A 19,330-nucleotide genomic window follows, 5' to 3' on the forward strand; every position below is an offset into this window, starting at 1 on the left:
GTCAGTGCTATGCTCAAGTGAACAACATATGCTAAGCATTCCATGTTCAATCCATGTCCATATTACACAATCAACATGCCTTACAAATATCCATGCATGTCTCACTTGGGGTGCAGCTTTCTTACCTCCGGTTCGAGCAAGAACAAATAAAAGAGTGACCCTGAGAACGATCGACTTTCTGGTCCTTTAGCGGTTACCTGGTCATATCCAAATTATGGGATTCCATCAATAAAATGAATAATAAAAGGTTCTCAACCAAAACCTAACCTCTGGGACCTCAAACACTACTCAACCGAGTAGTAGGTTCAATCTCGAGGCCTTAGGCTTGAATCCCCATGCTAAAAACACCTTTTTGGCGAAATTGACCTTAAGGGCCGCGGCGCTCCCCTGCTGCGCCGCGACGCGCCCTTCAGCCAGAAGGGGCCTCCCCTGCCAGACGCCAAGGGCCGCGGCGCTCAGCCCAGAATGGCTAAGTCGGCCACACGAACCAGTTTTCTCCCCTGAGCTCTTTCCTCTCAAACCAGCCCTTCAAACCCTCTCTAAACTTCTTCCAAACACACAATTAAACCCCCAAATAACACCCATAGCTCACCCTCATCAAACCCCAATAAAAAACAACATGAGAACTCCCTTTAATCCTCACTTCCCACATCAAATTCTAAAGCTGAATTCCTAAAACGAAAACAGAGCAAACATGGAAACTAAGGGCTAAAAACTTACCTCAAGTTCAGGTTATGGTGCTCTTCCACAATGGAACACTCTCCCAAAGTACCAAGGCTTTGCTCCCAAGCTCAAACCTTAAACAAATTCACAAAACTCACAAGGAAGAAGAAGCAAGAAGATGGTACGGGAAGAGAAAGAAAGGCTTCTGTTTTTACTCTGTTTTATCCACAGCCTTCCAAGCTTAACATATATCCAAGCCAAAAGACTAAAATACCCCTAGGTCTTTAAAAGTTTCTAAAGCCAACCCAAGGGCAATTTTGGTACTTTCCACCTATACCGTTAATCATAATTAACGCTTCCCAATTCCCGCTAATCTCAACATCCCCAAACACCAATAATTCCCATCCCGTTACCCTTTAATCCCCGGTAACACTCTAATCATTAAAACACCCCGAGACTCACCCCGAGCCCCGAGCTTAAGCCCGTTATGACCAAACCGATATCTAACATTCCTTGATCGTCTCATGCCAAATAGCTCGAACAAACCCACATTATAATGTGGTCTCAAATTATATCACCAACATGCGAATAAATAATCAATTTACCCTTAACGGGCCAAATTACCATCACACCCCTGTATAAAGAGATATGGACTCACATGCATGCATTTCACATCATATAACAATATAATCAACATATACATGCATTTAATCAATTAATAACATAGTTAAGCAAATATGGCCCTCCCGGCCTACTGTTCACGCCGTTAAACACAACGGAGAATTCGGGGCATTACAACTAAAGCAGCCATAGTGACGTGGGACGTCACAATATGGTATCAGAGCCTTGACCCAGCCGGAAGTGTGGCCGACGGGGACGTCGGGCCCGTAAGGGGGGGTGATTGTGACAGTCAAAATCCCGTGATCCGTAAGGGGAAAGACTGGGTAAGCTGTACAATCCCACACCGCCTGGGGAAGGTCAAGTGTAATGATTCTAAGACTGTGTAGGTATGGGACTACACAGTTGAAGAGGGCTTAAATGGATTGATGGGTACTACCTATATCAAGAAGGTGCATCTTCTTTTCGGTAGCCCATCACTTGAGAACTCCATGGTTAAGCGTGCTTGGCCTGGAGTAATCTAGGGATGGGTGACCTCCTGGGAAGTTTTCCCAGGAAGTGTGCGAGTGAGGACAAAGCACGCTGGAAAGACTTGTCTTGGTTTGTAGGGCAAGTCGTCATTCCAGAAAGCAGCCATAGTGACGTGGGACGTCACAGTTTTTGAGTTAGAAAGTTGGGAATTGATTGGAGTTTTGGCTATGGTTCTTGTGTTGTGATGCTTGGGGCATGTGAGGATGGTTTTTGGGTTCATTTGGCATCAAAATTGGGGTTTGGAAGCATTGGAATCGAGTTAGAATTGAAGGAGTCGAAGAAGGAGGTTTCAGGGGAGCATCAGTCTAGGGGTAGCGCTACAACGCCCATCAGAGGGCGCTATAGCGCTACACAAGATTTGTTTGGGCGGTTTGGGGTTCTGAGTATAGCGCTGGGGCACTACTCTGTTCCTCCAAAATCTTGTTTTGAGTGTTTTTAAGGGTTTTTGGCTTGTGGTTTCAATCCTTAAGGCCCGAGATCGAATCTACTCACCGTGTGGGTACATTTCGGGGTCCCAAGAGTGGGGTTTAGATCAAGACCCTATTATTGTTGATTTTCATTAATTGGAGGTTATATTTGGTTGTGACTAGGTGACCGCTAAATGATTAAATGATCGATCGTTCTTAAGAGTCGTTCTTGTTCTAATTCTCGCTCGGACCAGAGGTAAGAGAACTGCACCCCATATGTGACATGCATGGCAGTTCATGAGGCATGTTGATTGTGTAACTATGGACATTGATTGATTATTGAATGCATAACAAATCTTGATTATGTTAATTTTGACGGAATATTTTTATATTTAAGAGAATATTCTTATATTTGAAAGTAGTTTGTAAATACTTAAACTTAAATAATAGATAATTAAACAAATTAAAATAAGATATTTTTGAGATATTTTACAATAATAATTATTTATAAAAATAATAAAATTATACGTTTTATAACTTAAATAAAATTTAATTAATAAACTTAAACTCACTTATTAGAATAATATCATATTATACATATAATATAATATACTATCAATTAGCAACAAATTGTTTCTTTTTAAACTAGCAGGAAACTTAAATTTAAAATCAACGTATAATCTTTAATATTATATTAAACATATAATATATAATTTCTTGTTGTCACTCTCAAATTCAAAAACTAGAACAAATATAAACCTAAATAAAAATAAATAAATTATTTAATTAAAATAAAATATTTATTTATAATTTATACACATTAACATAAATTTAATAAATATAATTAATAAATTGTATAAATAAAACTAAGCATACGAAATAAGTTTTATTTTCATTCCATATATATTTATGAGAAAATCCCCCTTTATTATAAATCCTCTTAAATAAACATTTAAAATTTAATTATTAACTTAATTAAATTGTGATTTTAAAAGTTTGAGTCAAATAATTATTAATGCGAAGATATATATTATACCACAAAGGAGTAATATAACAAAAATTAATAGCACATACAATACCACATACTATCGAGCCGTGCCTCACTCTCTCTCCGAAGCTCCAACCGCCGTCTTCCTCCTCCGAGGGCTCCGCCGTTTTCCGGTAATCCCTTAAATTCCCTCTTCACTTTTGTTGAAATTATGATTATTGTTATTCTTATATAAGATTTTCATTTTCGCAGTGAGGTTAAATACGATTATGTTCATTTCTAAACTTTCAAGAGTTGGAGTTTGGATGGTTAAAGAGCTTTGTAGAGGTAATGTTCTCAACCACACTTCCCATTCTTGCAGTTTCTTTTTATTTTTAACCCCAAAAAATTCCTTTTATCACTTTATGTAGTTTGAATTTGAACACTTAATTTGATTATCAGGTTGAACTTTAGAGACAAAAATTGATACTTGTTCGATGAATAAGTTTAAGAATTTGATGTTCAACTGAAATATATATTTTTTTTGGTCGTGTCAGGAAAATCCAGAGGCCTAATTAGAGCTGGATATACACACAGACCTTTTAGCCATAACTTGCAAGCACTGGTTAGTTTTCTGTGTTATTCATAGATATAAATATATACATGATCATAAAGTGTTTGTATTATTGACTTTTATATATATTTTCATATTGATTTTAGTGGCATTGCTCCCTTCTCTTAATCTGGTTGCCCTAGCTATGTTGAGATTCAAGATCCCCTTTTGCGGTTTCTGGAATATATATCTGAAATTTTGTTTGAAAGGGTGATGAAGAAAACTTACCAATAGTTAAAAAAAAATAGGGATTAAGGGGAAATCTCATTACTTTTGCAAGCATTTGTACAATTAAATTGATAAAGATTCACTCCACATAGTTTGATATACCAAAATGTATGAAATAACATAGGATTTTTGAAATTAAGTCAGAATGAAAACAATAATATGCTATTGATACGTATACCACTTCTATTGTATACAGCCTCAAGCTATGTTATTTAAGCTATACTTCAATTTATGGAGAGACTATACTTACCCTTTATTTCCTATTTTCATATGGTTGTGATTAATTAACGTTTCAAAGAACTTGACCAGTCAGAAGCTAAGGTGTCGACGGGAGCAATCTTTCAAAAGCATCGGTTTTTTACTTCAGTAAGTAGCGATCCTTCGGAGGAAGGGAGTGAGCTGGAAGAAGAGTAAGTTGCTTTAGGTTTTTTATTTTATTTTATTATAGCTATGTTTATAGCAAGACATGAATTATTGATTCGTTGTCATTATGCTGATTTGTTAATTAAAAAAAATGCTGTAAGTAAAAGGATATAGATAATTAGATTTGCCATTTATTTGTACTAAATTATTTCATTTTATTACATGACTGAATATTGTAGTTTAGTGTACTTGTATTCTGTGTTGTTGTTCTTATTATTCAGTTCTGCTATAACTATGTTATGTTCCACTGTGAGATGTACTAGTCTAATAACTAGCTCACAAATTAGCATTATTAATTAATTTTTATTGTTATATTGAGATTTGAAGCTTTCTCACAGATTTTCTCGTCTCTATGTTCAGGATTTCTGTGACATTTGTTGATAAGGATGGAGAGGAGAAGCTTATTAAGGTTCCAGTTGGAATGTCTATGCTAGAAGCTGCTCATGAAAATGACATTGAACTTGAAGGCATGAACTTTAGTTTAATGCATTTTTATCTTTTCCCACCTTCATAATTCTGCAACATTTTTTTTTTCAAAACTAAACAAAGAAAGTACTGGAAACAGCCACAGTGACAAAGCAAAAATAGCAAAAATCTCTGAGGAAATCATAGAAAGGAATTCCTTTATATTCTTTTACATTATGCAACCATAAAACCACTCATTGTTCATAATTCTGCAACTAATACTGTCCATAGTAATTGTTTAACTGCTTTAGTGTCTTGACTCTTGATTCATTGATATGTTTCTTCTTATACCATAGGATGATATATCTTTGTGGCTTTAAGAAGTATTATCATGTTCTATCTTTTGATTTACACAATCTAATACTCTGCAACAAAACTTATAACAGGAGCTTGTGAAGCCTCACTTGCCTGCTCAACATGTCATGTGATTGTGATGGTAAGTTTTGGTGATATTTCCAGAAAAACAATTGTGCTTTGTAAAAAATTCATGTGATTGTGATAATAATAATAATTGAATCTAAGTATAGGATATGGAGTACTACAATAAATTAGAAGACCCAACTGATGAGGAGAATGACATGTTGGATCTGGCTTTTGGACTTACAGAAACGTAAGACCGCAAACTTGCATACTATTTATTCATCTTCTAATGTCATTCAGGCAAGATTAAATTTCATGTTTCGATTCAACAGGTCTCGTCTGGGTTGTCAAGTAATTGCAAAACCCGAACTCGATGGAGTCCGTTTAGCTATTCCCAGCGCTACTCGAAACTTTGCTGTTGATGGGTATGTTCCAAAACCACACTAGCTAGATGTAATAGAACACACATTTTTGCAGCTCCTGTATTCTACTGGATCAACATCCCCCTCCCTTATTTGGGGTTCTAATATCAGTTATTGGTTTTGAGTAACTTATATTGCTGAGTTCACCATCTAAAGAACAGAACTAGTGTAATAGTAGTTCTCATGATTTTGAGGGAATTTTCCTGACCATTTAATTTATAAGAAATTATTGGAAAAGTAATTTGTATTGGCTTTGTTGCATTTTAATAAGGTCTGCTTAGCTTTGGACTTTCTTGCGAGCTCAGCAGTTGTATGTAATACATTATAGCATACATACTCAATTCAGAAGATATACATTAAAGTTTAGGCTTTGTTATTTATTATGTAATATTATTATCTTTATATAGACTTGTCCTTAATCTTATGAACTGGCTCTGTTAGTTGCAGAAATTACAATTTAACCATAGTATTAAGAAATCATATTAAAATCAAGTTTTTAAATCTTACCACTGCCATGTTAACCTAATAAAATATTGGATATAGGAAGCGATTATAACGCATCCATTTTTTTTACAGCACCGGTGCATTATTTTTCTATTTTCGGTACCTGGATAAATATAATTTAAATTTTTTTTATATGACGGTGTACATTGTAGCTATTTAAAACATAGTTCAAATTTTCAATAAATTCTGAATAAATTATGGTATCAAAAAATAAGGTTTAAATTGTTTGTTGCATGTGTGCCTGTTTTTTTTTGTGTACGCTTGTAAAATTTGACAGTTTGAACATTGTTTTTAGCTTTCTAAACTATTCAGAATTTTTTGAAAATTTAGGGGGAGTTCTAAATAATTACAATGTATATTGTCATATAAAAAAATTGAGATTATATCTATTCAGGTACCAAAAATAGAAAAAAAATATTGTCAAAAAATAAATTTATTGTAGTTGCTCCCTATAAATATATATAGTCTCATAAATTATACTATTTGTTTCTTTACACATAATATTATCAATAATGAATGATTATTATTATCATTAATAATATTAATATATACTTATGTGATAAGTTTAATGTACACATAATTTTACATAAATATAAATATACTTTTTTGTAAAAAATTTGATATTTTATAATATTTGAATTTATATTTATATAATTAATAATATTTATTTTTAATTGGTTTTAGTATTTTTCATTAAATATTTGGAATATTACATTAATGTTAATAAAAGAAACCGTTCAAATAAAAAAAGTTTGTTATCTACATACTTTTTATATAAAAGAAATATGGAGAACCTTATTTTCAATATGCTTTAATTTGAGTTATTAGATAAATTTAATTTAATTGTATTTCTAATGATATACAAAATAATATATATAAAAAAAATTATTGTCAACATGTTTTCTTGATGGATTTTTTTGGTACATATAAATTTGCTGCTTTTTCAAAATTGTTTGCTTCTTTTTCTTTTTGGTATCAAGTAAAATTGATTAAAACTACAGGGACATTACACTCAATTTTCTAAAAATATTAAAGTTAACTGTAAAATCACAATAGCTTTTTTTGTTGACAACTTCTTATCTAATATAAAAAATACATTGAAAATTATTGTAGATGCCACACAATATTAAAAAGTAAGCCTCCACAATTTTATTTTTTCAGTAATGAATACTTCAACCCACAAATATTAAAATAATTAAGCTTTCACAATAATATATAAAACTATTAAAATTTAATGTAACTTTTATTTAATATAAATATTTATTTTTTATATTTATCGATACCATTTACATATATAATTTTATTATAAGTTATGCTAAACAAAAATCATGAATTCACCAATTACATAATTTACATGATAATTTTTTTTAACAAATTGACCAAATGCTCGTAGATGGAAATTATGGAGTATATAATATATGGTGGAATTTCTCCAAACCAAGTAACATTGTTTTCTATCTGAAGTGCAAATCTAGCCAAATTATGAGCAACGATATTACTATTACACAACGCATAAGTCAGACATACACCTGGAAAGACAGATAACAATGATTTAATATTCCTAATAAGACAACCCCACTAGGATAATAAAATTACAGAATAGAGAACAGAGTGAACAACAACCTCTGAATCACTCTCAACAGTTGAAATGAAAAAACAAAGCTCTAAACACCAAGACAGCAAAAGAAATGGCTAAAGCCTCGACATCTTTAGTTGACAATAAATCATTAAATTGCTTTGCCAAAGAACCCTAAGGAAAACTTTCTGAATCAAGAACTATCGCACCGAAACCAACCATGTCATTCTCAATATTGATTGCAACATCCACATTTAGCTTGAGTGAATCTGGGCGATGGGCTATCCATAAGACTGGGTCAGTGCTCTTAACCAAGACTCATAGTACTGGTCTGCCCAAAGAAGAAAATGAGATTCGGTACAATATATGATAAAATTTTTAAACTAATTACACTTAGTTAAAATAACTTGCTATATGGATAAATATTCGCTAAGTTAAAAATAAATTTCTAGGTAGATATTTGAGTGTAAATTATGTATACACATATCATCACGCTTAAATATATTAATTTAGGGTTATTTGCGGCGAAAGTACTTAAGTTATCACGTTTGTAGTACTTAAGTACCTAAGTTATTTTTTCGGCGGCGAAAATATCTTCCGTTCATGTTTTGTTACAGTTTGGTACAACCGTCAATTCTCAACGTTAAGTTCATTTGTGACACGTAGGCAAAAATACCAAATTAAATGGATATTTGCGGCGAAAATACCAAATTTAAAAGATGCTTGCAGTGAAAGTACCAAATTTAAGAGATGATTGTAGTGAAAATACCCAAGTTATAAACAAATTTCACACTATGTAGGTGGACTTAACGACGAAATAGACAACTACAATAAACTACATCAAAACATGGACGGAAAATACTTTCGCCGTCAAAAAAATAAATTAAGTACTTAAGTGCTACAAACACAATAATTTAAGTAATTTCGCTCCAAATATCCAATTAATTTATTCATCATGAAACAAGAGAGATGTATTGTTTGTAAAAAAACAAAAAATTAAAACAAGGGATGTATTGAGAATTGCGCTTATCCCGGTCCGGAATAGTCCAACTCGCACAAACAAACAAACAAAAAGCCCAACATCGCGTTTGGTTCAGTTTCAGTCCCGCGTTTATTCTATTTCTTCTCTTTGGCGCAAATTTATAAAAAAGAATTTCTTCCAATTCCTTAATCTCATTCGCATTTGCATCTCTCTCGAGTCGACTCAGTGATTTCGTTCTCTGGTAATCTGTCCTTTCTCTTTTTCAATTCATCGAACACTTAGTGCGCATTACAGTTCCTCTGTTCTGTTCTTTATACTTTTCTACACATGCAGGTGCATTGTGGTCTTTTCAGTGAGCTAGGGCGTAAATTTTTATCTTACTAGCTATCGATAGCAAGAAATTCCTGCTATTATAACATTAGGGTATGCTCTTTAGCTTTGATTTCAGTTCAATTTCTGGATTCTTTGGGCACTAAGTAACAATAGCTTGCAGATTCTATTGCTTGAGTAGTGGAATTGTTGTTCCTAATTTTGGAGGAGGGTCTGTATTTTTTAGGGTTTATTGTCTCTAGCAAAGACCCAATGAAGGAAGAACGCTGCTGAATTAGAGGAAGGAGTAATAGTCGTTGGTGATTAAGATCAACATGAGCGGCTCCAGGGAGAATTCTCCTGATTGGCTGCACTGTTTTAAGGTATTTTTGAAGAATTATTACATTTTTATGTTTATCTAAGTTGCCATGAATTTGATTATGTGATTATTAGATCATTCATTTACCTTTTAATATAAGATGGATGCTAATTGCTGAAAATTTGTGTTTGTTAACTAGCCACCCACTGTGACAACCTTTGAATTATCATCAGATTCTGCGCCTTCTTCCCCTGTTGGTAGCCCTTCAAAGGAAGATAGAACTGATTCTGATGACAATGAGGTTATTGGAAAAGTTCTGGGTGGAAGGTCAAGGACTCCGAGAAAAGGGCAAAAGTTAGAAGATGGTAAACCTCCAGATAAGAATAAATCAGCCAACCAGAAGAAAAGAACAGGTAAAAAAAAGAGAACATGAGTTTACATTGCTCTTCTGACTGAGAGTTGAAGTTTGTTATGAGATTATTTTGTGTATTGTTTTAAGTTAGAAAGGAAAGTAGACCTTAATTTCTATGGAGCTAAATACTTAAAACTCAAATACATTTATCTGTAAATTGTGCAGGTGATAAGGCTGGTGGGAAAGTTTCCAAGAAAGTAACAGTTGATGTAAAGTTCTGTGTACTTTTGTAATTTCAATTTGTTCATCCAGATCCTCATCTGTTATACTTGTGGTCATCTTCTCTACGTAGTTGATGACATAAAATAAAATGACATGTGAACAGGAATTGAAACCCTCAGTTTTGGCACAGTCTTCAGATTCTGAGTCATCTCCTCAACTCAGCCCTATATCAGATGATTATAAGCAAGATTCTCCCTCTAAGAAGGCTTCCAAAGATAAATCTCCAAAAAAGGAGCTACAAGTGGATGGTCATACAACAATAAAAGAAGAGAAGAGTAGTCTGAAAAAAGAAGGTACTAATTGGGGATTGATTAGTTGCTTTAATGTGCAATTATATTAGATAAATCAAATAACGAAAACCACTCAAATCTGAAAGAACATAATAATGTCAGACTTTTCTTTGGTAGTAGTAGTGCTGTACTCTCTTAGAAAATAACTTTGAAAAGGCAAAAAATGTTAATTATCTTATACTATTTTTCTCACTATCTCGGAATATGACTTTTGCTTTTCATTCCTGTGGTTTGTCACATGTAGCAAGTGATGACGTGGAAATGAAAGAGGAAGAGGCACCTGAAAAACAAGTTGAATCTCAAGTAAGAATAAATAAATAGTAGGAGAATAGGGTTGCTCATGTATCTTTGGCTATAGATTGCCTAAGCTATTCTATGATTTTCAGGTATCCTCTGGAAGGTTTCCTTTGATACTCTCTGAGAAAGTCCAGCGAACAAAGGTAGGGTAAAAAAGTAAATTCAGTCTTTAATCTTTTATGGTGATCTCCAATATTGTTACTTCACGATGAGCATGTTATTTGCTGTGAGATTGGTTTCACATTTCAAACAAAATTATGAAAAAGAGTTATTAAAGAGATTCAAACATGCAAATTGCACACCTTAAACCATAATGGAAAGGAAAAAAGATTTGATTAACCTAAACTTTGCTGCTTCTGCAGGCACTTGTTGAGTGTGAAGGGGATTCCATAGATTTGGCTGGTGATGTAGGTGCTGTTGGACGGGTTGTCATTTCAGATACCGCATCCGGAGATCATGAGATGTACTTGGATTTGAAAGGCATGTTCTCTTCAAATTAAACTATTTCTTGTGTCAATGATGATTGATGATACGTGAAAAATCATATCTGATGATACATATTACCGTGGTGCCTTACTGACTGTTGAGCAATATCTTTACTTTCTTCTTTTATTGTTTTCTTCAATTGTGAAGCTCAAGATTTATTGATAAAAAAAGAAACTCACGATGAATACCTTGGCCTTTTATTTTGTTTACTTAGGCTACCTTACTTTCACGTTCTTTGTGCCTTTTCATCTTGCCCCTTTTTTCGTGTTTACATACTAATTTTGGTCTCATATCCATTGGAACTAATTGCTTTGCACTTTTTTACACCCATCTACTTGCATTAATGCTCTGATGTTGATTGCTTTTTCAGGAACCATATACAAAACAACAATAGTTCCTTCTAGAACATTTTGTGTAGTAAGTCATCAGTTTCCTCTTTCAAAATTCACAATGGACATAATAATGCCCTTTTATTTTGCTACATATCTCAGCAATCTAATTATTGTTTTCCATTAAATTTGGAGTTGAAATTTTACACCACATTATGCTGTATTTGATTGTAATGATGATCCATCTTTTTCAGGTTAGCTTTGGACAATCAGAGGCAAAGGTTAGTACCTCATTATTTCTCTCTTGGATTGTATTCTTTGCTTGATTTGTATGGTAACTGACAATTAAATTACTCTTGATGTTTAACTATTGTTCACTTATTACCTTTGTCAGTGCTGTTTCCTTCTTTGGTAAGAACTGGAGATTTTAGACAAACTGACTGAGTTATTGCTCTTTGATCAGATAGAAGCCATCATGAATGACTTCATTCAGCTAAAACCACAATCAAACGTCTTTGAATCCGAAACCATGGTTGAAGGTAGGGGAACTTGTTTCTACGGTTTCTGTTGGGCTGGTTCTCGATTCTTTTTTTTTTTAATGCAATTTATTCACGTTAAAAATGTCATTTATGGCCTTAGATCTCATTCCTTTTTTTTCTCCCGAGTAGGAACACTGGATGGTTTCTCATTTGATTCGGATGAAGAGGGTGAAAAAGTTCCCAAAGCTCAACAAACGGAGCATGGTGAAGATGCTGAAGAGAAAACTAATGGAAAGTCAAAAAGAAAAGCTGAGAAAACATCGGTATGTTCTTGACCCTTTAAGTAGTTTCCTTAATGAAGTGGCTACCTTATCTTTTAGAATATATAATATGGTGCATGCATCTCGATGGCAGGGCGTTGCACGGAAGCGAGGTAGAGCTACGGGAGGGAAGGCACAGCCACAAAAGAAAGCAAAAAGGAAAGCTCCAGTTTCCAAGAAAGCCAAGGCCAAGAAATGAGAGAATGGACTGTATTTTATTATTCATTTTAGTTATGCCATAACATACAATCAACAGAACTGATATTTAGTTCAATTAGGTGACAGGAGTTGTAGCTTAACAAACATGTTGGTTACATCTTATGGCGTGATGGGATCGATACCTGATTTTTAATTTTAATGAAAGTGAAATTTCATCACCCTTGGAATTATTTAGTTTCTGATATCCAAACCAACTGTAGAAATATTTGGCTCCTTTCATTACTTTGAAAGATTTATATTTTGTAACAATATCTAGCTGATTGAGAATATAATCGTCAAGTACATTTTGAAAACAAGACAAAAGCCAAATGATGGGATTCAATGAGCTTTGATCTGTATGGAAAAATAGCTGGCATCTTCCAGCATCTTTACAAATCAGATCTTAGAACAAAGTTCTTCCTCTTGGCTCATTGCTTTCCGCCATCGAAGCCACTCGTCAACTGTTCTTGTTTATGGTAGCGCTCAACCACTAAAGACTCGAAAGCAATTAGAGGTGTTCATGAGATTAACTTGAGGATCAGAAGGATGATCGGCAGCAGGGTTGGAAGTGGCAAGAGCATGTTAGAAGAAGAGACCATCCGCACCGCTGCCTCGTGGCTGGGGTCATCTATTGGCATCGACGGGTTTTGTATCGGTATTGATGGCTCTTGCACTGGTATGGCTGGTGGTGCCAATACACCTACTGGTATGGTTGGTGGTGGTGGTGGTGGGGTGAGTTCACTGCCTGGTATGGTTGGTGGTGCAAATTCACTTCCTGGTATGGTTGGTGGTACCAAACCACTATCTGGTATCGTTGGTGGTGCAAATTCACTTCCTGGTGTTGTTGGAGGTGTCAATCCATTACCTGGTTTTCTCACCCTAATGACATGATTAAACAACAACAAGAATAATTTAGTCGTTTTCACAGCAAAAGGAAACTGAATTATTCTTTTGAAAATGAAAGAGATTGAAGAAAAGAAGCATTACCCATTATCTTTAGGACAGAAGAGAATGGAGTACTCATAAGCCTTGCAAGTAAAAGTACTGGTGCCATCATCAAAAGCATAGCTATAGGCTCTTGGGCAAGCGTTTTTGAAAATGGTTGAATAGAAAGAAGGCTTACATGTGGTTGGGTTAGCAAACTCACCACTGCAGCAATACTTGTCCAATCCAAAAGCCTCACATGCACTCTTACATGCTACCACACCCCCACCATCTCCACCTTCTCCCCCAACCACTTGAAGCTCTTTTGGACACCCTATGTCACATCAGTTAAAAACAAAACAACCCTTTTCAGTAATGAAGAGTTAGTCATCTAGTATTTGTGGAAGCTATGAAAACCCTTTACCAGTGTTGATATCAGAAACGCATCCAGTGGCATTACAGGCGCCGAAAGCTCCAACTGGAGAGGCAACAATGGGGAGATTGTAGCCGTCGACAATGCTAACATCATAGAAGTCTTTGTCATCGCCATGACCGAGCGTTATCTCAAAGAGAGAAGCTGGTGGACTTGCACCCCTGCCTTCACATTCAAGCGTACCACCACAGTCACCGGTTTGGCATTTTCCAGCTCCTGTTGCATCAAATGTGCAGCCAGTTCTTCCCCATATCCTCCCTGACCATCCTGGAACCGAAGGAATCCTAATGGTTTGCCCAGAGTCAAGTCGAAAACCGGTAGTTGGCAGTTGGGGTGTCCCTGAACCAGCTAATGTGCCAGGCCATATTGTAAAAGGGCAGTTGTTTATGATAGTAAAAGTGCTGTAGTATGAGGAAATAAGAGTGAAAAAGACACAAAGGAAAGCTCCAACTTTTGCTATATGCATATCTTTTTTTGCTTTCTAAATTATGGTGGAAAGGGAGGGAGGTAATGGAAACAACCAAAGTCCCTATATATATATAAAAAAACATGTTATTTTGAGGAATATAATATATACAAACAATACAAATCCTAGGAGTTACGTAGTTTTCTTTTCAGCCGCAAGAACAGCTTTTTGGGTTTAGTATTTCTTTTATGTTGGATGGACTTGGCCTCATTGAGAAGCAATTCCTTTCTTTAGGAATTGCAGGGGACATAATATGCATAGTGAAAGTTACAGTCTCCTCACTCAAAAGATAGAATCGTTTTCAAGGTTATCTTATTGGAAAAACTATAATTGAGCAGCCAATTAATAAGTAACAAGGCTTAATGGAGAGAATTTCCTTCGAAAAGGGTGACCCCTCTAGGATTATTCCTACAGTTATTATAGCCATACATACAGATAAATCACGTTGAAATTCAGAATACAGATTCTTTTTCTCACCAAAAAGAGAACTATATTCTATTGTAGACCAACAAGGACAATTTTCTTTCCCCAATATATATATATATATATATATATATATATATAGTTATCCATATGGAGAATCATATGTACTAGTACTACACAATGAACCTGCCTAATTTATTTTTTACTAAGTGGACAAAAAAAATTCTATTACCACTCTCTCTCTCTTATACAAAAGTAGATGGAGAATCATTGTTATCATACCAAGTTTTTATCTTATTAGGCGTGATGCATAGATTCTCTTTTCACTAGTGGACTACAAAACAAGGTACAATATTTCAGCAAAAAGAAAGGGAAAAAAATCTTTTAATTCTCTATTATTTAGTAATGTACAATACATACAACTGAACCTGTAAAAAAAAAGAAAGAAAAAAAAGGATACACTCTACAATAACTCATACAACATTTTCAAGATCTGCAAGTAATTGTTGGCCCAGTGGAACTATGTACAGCAGAGGAGAGAATCAGCCTGATTAGGTACCATGTTGATGTTGATGAGTAGGCAGCCAGCTTCACAAGGTTGTTGCTAGTAAAGAAGTTGTGGCAACTTGTTTTGTTCATAGCTCATTAGGACAAAGAATCTTGTTTTTAAAAGCTAAATAAATTTACTTCAAGATTTGTCACAATGGGATTTTGCAGCCTACATAATAACTTGCAGCAGAACCCCAAACTAAGCTTTCTGATCTGCCACATAACAGAGGCAGTTGCTGGAAGAAAATGGAATATATAAGAAAGGAGAGAAATTATAGAATGGCTAAGAAGATTGTTGTTCTCAGGTCTCAGAATGCAAAAACTAATTTGATTATATATGCATGGATCAAAATGCAATGTCTTTCTTTCCAACCAATGAATCAATTGACTAGATTCCAAGATCAGTATATCATGCTACTACACAAGTATGAAATTTCAACTTTCCTAATACATAGAATTAGGAGGTAACATACCACTTATTTGCTTGCAATCATAGCGATGGAAAGCTTGCCTTAACTTGCAATTCACAGAAATCTTATGATCACCTACATCAAAAAGAGGAGAAAACAATAAATGTATATCAGAAACTGAAATCCGATAATGGCAATTTAAACAAGAGATAAACATTTTGTTAGTGGAACAAAAATCTAAAATCTTCATAATAGCACATGCTTGAAGTCCTGCAAAATTGAGATTCACTTAAGAAATCAATTCATCAGAATCAGAACAAAACCAAGGAAAACAAAAATAGAATATATAGGAACTGTTGCGGCATGAAGGCTTGGTTATTCATCTTCAACCTGTTGCAAACTGGGCAAGGTGAAACAAGGATACATTCATTCTACAGTTCTACTCTTCTACTAGGTAAATTCAAACAAGCCTATGGGAGTTAACAAGAGTTGTTACATCAACAAAAGCTGCAAATTATTCCTTTCTACAGTCATGCAGCATCAACAGGAGCAAACTAAAATTACAAAAAAATAAATAAAATTATTGCCAATTATTACAAAAACAGAGCGAAAACAAATTCAAATCAAGTACAAGAAAATAACTATTCTTTCTCAGCCCCACAAATGTACTAGAAATAACATAAAAAGTGCCTACTAATAATGAATATCCCAGATTTCTGTCGAATATAGTTAGGAGAACAGAATTACATTCAATTCTCACAAGCAAATGAACATTACTCAAATTCATATAGCATTTTGATGAGCAAACTTATGGAAGATCTAATTGCATTAAAGAAGACTAGAAATATAGATTGTCCCTACATACGGGTAGGACACATCAGGTCCACCATTTAAGTTTCTCACATAAAGTTCTATCATCCAGATTTGTTCCAAGAAAAGAGGAAAAAAAAAAGAAGAGCAAAGATTTAGAAAAGTAAGTAATATAATGTCTTCGCATTTATGCATAACTCTAGTTCATATCCATGCCGTCTCCAACTTGGCTGCAGATTGGACTGACAGCAGAGAAGGATCTCTCGAAAGGAGAAGGGTGGAACTGTGCATCGCGTCTACGCTTGAAAGAGCAACTATCAGTTGTGGAGTTATCTGCATCGACCTTCCTTCTAATACCTCTCACAGCCTGCTCCTCTACTGCTGTAAGCTGAAATATTTGGCGGCTTGCTCTGCACAGTGAGCTATGGTTATCATACAAAATTCTCTGATTACAGTTTTTGTCACAGATGTGAGTAAGTCCAGTTAGTTTGCAGCGGTACATATTCCCACAGACATGCTCATTTTCACACTTCCAGTCGCATTTGTGAACAGGAATCAGCCCATCTCGACCCAGAATAGTCGACAGGAAAATCACATTAGCATGCCCTGCTACCATGGATTTGCCACACATGTCCATTGCTACTGCGAATCGACAAGTTCTAAATGTCAATTTATGAGACAACGCTGCATATTCCAATACTAGACAAAATAGAATTGGAACCTCTGTGTTTCTTTGAAAAGGTTCTAATAATATCAACCCCAAAAGCCTAAACTATTCTAAATCCATCAAAGAATCAGGATTTGGTACGCCTGTAATCTATTAAATGCTCTTCACTAGAAAAAAGAAAGCCACTTAAGCATTTGATGTCCTTCTTGCTTCAAAAATCTAAAATTTCTTCATTTTTTCTCCTCAAGAATCAACTTTTTCCCCCAGAATAACATGGAGGTGCAGGGCCAAAACTCAACATGGTTACTAAGCAAGGCAAAAGGCCTGAAATTATTCGAAAGCCCTAAATACAGAATGAGTACAAAAGGAAAAGGACCCACAAGAGAGAAAGAGGTACAATTCTTCACTCAAACTCTTTTCTGCAACAGATCTGAACAACAGATAAACAAAATTTGCAATTCCAAAAGCCATATATATAATTATAAACAAATACGATATATTTAATTATTTATGACATAATTATAGACTGTACATGCCTAAAATTATATCAAAACAGATAATTAAAAAAAATAAAATATCAATTCCTCCCTCTCACTTCCTTTTACAGTTAATCAAACAAAAATTAACTAATTAATTAAATCATTATCCATAACTAACCAGACAAAATAGAAATATCTAACAAAAGATAGATAGAGTGAGAAAGAGAAAGAGAGAGAAACATTGCAAAGACATACCTCACTGCAAGCTTTAACAACAAAAACAGAAGAGAAATGGCGAAGCTTGAGCCACGCGCCTCCACCGAACCTCCCTACGACAGACCACCGGCCACCACCTAACTCCAAAAACTCTCTCTCTCTCTCACTAGAAACTCTCTCGCTTTCTCTCTCTCTTTCTATCCACAATGCCTAATCTGAGCTAACGAAGAAAAACGTTGATATGGAGGTTGGTATTTATAGAAGATGGTTGATCGAAGTGGGTTGACGATGAGGCCAGAGGCCACCGTGGACACATATTTACCATTTTAGACACCCTTTTCACCCTATTTTCCTATCAGCCTTCGGGGGTAGTTTCGGAATCACAGTCTCTCTCGTACTCACGGTGACTTGACTTTTGTAAAGCGTAAGCAACTCCACTAGTCTACCTATAATATTGGATAATCCCACCTATTAGATATTTTCTTCTTTTTTTTAATAAATAAATTATATAATATTCATTTCCCCACATTTTTATATTTTATGTTTTTATATTAGGTTTTATTCTTTTTTGATCCTGGAATATATTATTTATTATGTATTGGTCCTTCGTATATTAATTTTAGCTATTAAGGTTTTCAATTATAATTTTTTGACAATTAAGCATTTTTTCCTAATAAATAATAGATATTTTTAGATGAAATACTAATTTTTGTTAAAAAATTACGTTTTCACGGTCAAATATTTTTTTTTCAATTTTACGATTGTAAAATTTTTTTTTACATTTTTACGGTTTTGTCTTTTTTTGTGTTGTTTTCACGTTGATTTTAGGTTTTTTTTGTTGATATTTAGTTGTTATAGTATATATATATTATTTTTGTTACTTTTTAGTTATTTTTTGTTGGTCTAGTAAGTTGTTTTTCCTAAAAATTATATTTTCGTAATTATGAAACTTTGAAAATCGTATTTTTGAAAACTTGAGTGCGTATTTTTGAAAAAAAAATAGAAACTGTTCAAAAGTAAAAAAATAAAAAAAATGTGTATTTAAAAAAAATCTCTAAATAATATTAACTTGATTTTTTTTTTCATCCTATCATAATAGGTTGTATTACTATTGTAATTGAAAATAAATTTTTCAAAAAGATATAGGAAAATTTTCTATTTATGTATGAGAAATATGAACAATTCTTCTATAGGGGTTTCACTTTAAGCCTTACCGGTAGGGCTTTCAGTATTTCTTGACTCGTAAACAGTTTTCGGCGCGAATTTTTTTTATGACCATGTATATTGTAGCTATTTAGAACATCCTGCAAATTTTCAGAAAATTCCGAATAGTTTACAGTACCGAAAACTAGGTTCAAACATGTTGTTTTTCACGCGCATAAAAAAATTACGCGTGCAACATGTTTGAACCTAGTTTTCGGTACTGTAAACTATTCGGAATTTTCTAAAAATTTGCATGATGCTCTAAATAGCTACAATATACATGATCATAAAAAAAATTGCGTCGAAAACTGTTCACGGGTCGAGAACATT

At 34.2% G+C, this 19,330-nt stretch overlaps 4 protein-coding genes across 5 annotated transcripts; 2 read left to right on the plus strand and 2 right to left on the minus strand.

Moving 5' to 3' along the window:
• The first annotated feature begins 3,258 nt into the window (after positions 1–3,258).
• LOC133834350 (uncharacterized) lies at positions 3,259–6,063 on the plus strand. Its single transcript, XM_062263935.1, has 8 exons — positions 3,259–3,380; positions 3,460–3,534; positions 3,744–3,811; positions 4,337–4,437; positions 4,811–4,917; positions 5,302–5,351; positions 5,443–5,525; positions 5,608–6,063. The coding sequence occupies exons 2-8, from the start codon at positions 3,477–3,479 to the stop codon at positions 5,720–5,722; spliced, it is 582 nt and encodes a 193-aa protein (XP_062119919.1). The 5' UTR covers positions 3,259–3,380; positions 3,460–3,476; the 3' UTR covers positions 5,723–6,063.
• A 2,800-nt stretch (positions 6,064–8,863) lies between these two features.
• Positions 8,864–12,599, plus strand: LOC133834351 (DNA-binding protein BIN4). 2 transcript variants are annotated; one of them, XM_062263937.1, is made up of 14 exons: positions 8,864–9,000; positions 9,093–9,182; positions 9,316–9,451; positions 9,587–9,800; positions 9,965–10,008; positions 10,125–10,314; positions 10,556–10,614; positions 10,698–10,751; positions 10,971–11,088; positions 11,465–11,511; positions 11,678–11,704; positions 11,887–11,962; positions 12,092–12,225; positions 12,317–12,599. In XM_062263937.1, exons 3-14 carry the CDS (start codon positions 9,404–9,406, stop codon positions 12,419–12,421), a joined length of 1,116 nt encoding a protein of 371 aa, XP_062119921.1. In that variant the 5' UTR covers positions 8,864–9,000; positions 9,093–9,182; positions 9,316–9,403; the 3' UTR covers positions 12,422–12,599. The 2 variants fall into 2 exon arrangements, with proteins under 2 accessions (XP_062119921.1, XP_062119922.1); XM_062263938.1 differs by having other exon boundaries at positions 9,965–9,996.
• A 37-nt stretch (positions 12,600–12,636) lies between these two features.
• On the minus strand, positions 12,637–14,767 carry LOC133834352 (pathogenesis-related thaumatin-like protein 3.5). Its single transcript, XM_062263939.1, has 3 exons — positions 13,769–14,767; positions 13,408–13,678; positions 12,637–13,299 (listed from the first exon to the last, which is right to left on the minus strand). The coding sequence occupies exons 1-3, from the start codon at positions 14,241–14,243 to the stop codon at positions 12,939–12,941; spliced, it is 1,107 nt and encodes a 368-aa protein (XP_062119923.1). The 5' UTR covers positions 14,244–14,767; the 3' UTR covers positions 12,637–12,938.
• A 1,666-nt stretch (positions 14,768–16,433) lies between these two features.
• Positions 16,434–18,023, minus strand: LOC133834353 (uncharacterized). Its single transcript, XM_062263940.1, has 2 exons — positions 17,837–18,023; positions 16,434–17,077 (listed from the first exon to the last, which is right to left on the minus strand). Exon 2 carries the CDS (start codon positions 17,070–17,072, stop codon positions 16,635–16,637), a length of 438 nt encoding a protein of 145 aa, XP_062119924.1. The 5' UTR covers positions 17,073–17,077; positions 17,837–18,023; the 3' UTR covers positions 16,434–16,634.
• Positions 18,024–19,330: the final 1,307 nt, after the last annotated feature.

The sequence above is a fragment of the Humulus lupulus genome, chromosome 5, assembly GCF_963169125.1.
Source record: "Humulus lupulus chromosome 5, drHumLupu1.1, whole genome shotgun sequence".
NCBI classification, from domain to species: Eukaryota; Viridiplantae; Streptophyta; class Magnoliopsida; order Rosales; family Cannabaceae; genus Humulus; species Humulus lupulus.

Bases quoted from the DNA above. Each gene is read 5' to 3' on its own strand.
- LOC133834350 (XM_062263935.1), top strand. From the start codon at position 3,477: ATGTTCATTTCTAAACTTTCAAGAGTTGGAGTTTGGATGGTTAAAGAG. The intron at 5,352-5,442 runs GTAAGTTTTGGT...ATCTAAGTATAG, and splicing joins CATGTCATGTGATTGTGATG to GATATGGAGTACTACAATAA. The intron at 5,526-5,607 runs GTAAGACCGCAA...TCGATTCAACAG, and splicing joins GCTTTTGGACTTACAGAAAC to GTCTCGTCTGGGTTGTCAAG.
- LOC133834351 (XM_062263937.1), top strand. From the start codon at position 9,404: ATGAGCGGCTCCAGGGAGAATTCTCCTGATTGGCTGCACTGTTTTAAG. The intron at 10,009-10,124 runs GTAAAGTTCTGT...ACATGTGAACAG, and splicing joins CCAAGAAAGTAACAGTTGAT to GAATTGAAACCCTCAGTTTT. The intron at 10,315-10,555 runs GTACTAATTGGG...TGTCACATGTAG, and splicing joins GAGTAGTCTGAAAAAAGAAG to CAAGTGATGACGTGGAAATG.
- LOC133834352 (XM_062263939.1), bottom strand. From the start codon at position 14,243: ATGCATATAGCAAAAGTTGGAGCTTTCCTTTGTGTCTTTTTCACTCTT. The intron at 13,679-13,768 runs GTAAAGGGTTTT...GATGTGACATAG, and splicing joins CGTTTCTGATATCAACACTG to GGTGTCCAAAAGAGCTTCAA. The intron at 13,300-13,407 runs GTAATGCTTCTT...TCATGTCATTAG, and splicing joins TTCTGTCCTAAAGATAATGG to GGTGAGAAAACCAGGTAATG.
- LOC133834353 (XM_062263940.1), bottom strand. From the start codon at position 17,072: ATGGACATGTGTGGCAAATCCATGGTAGCAGGGCATGCTAATGTGATT.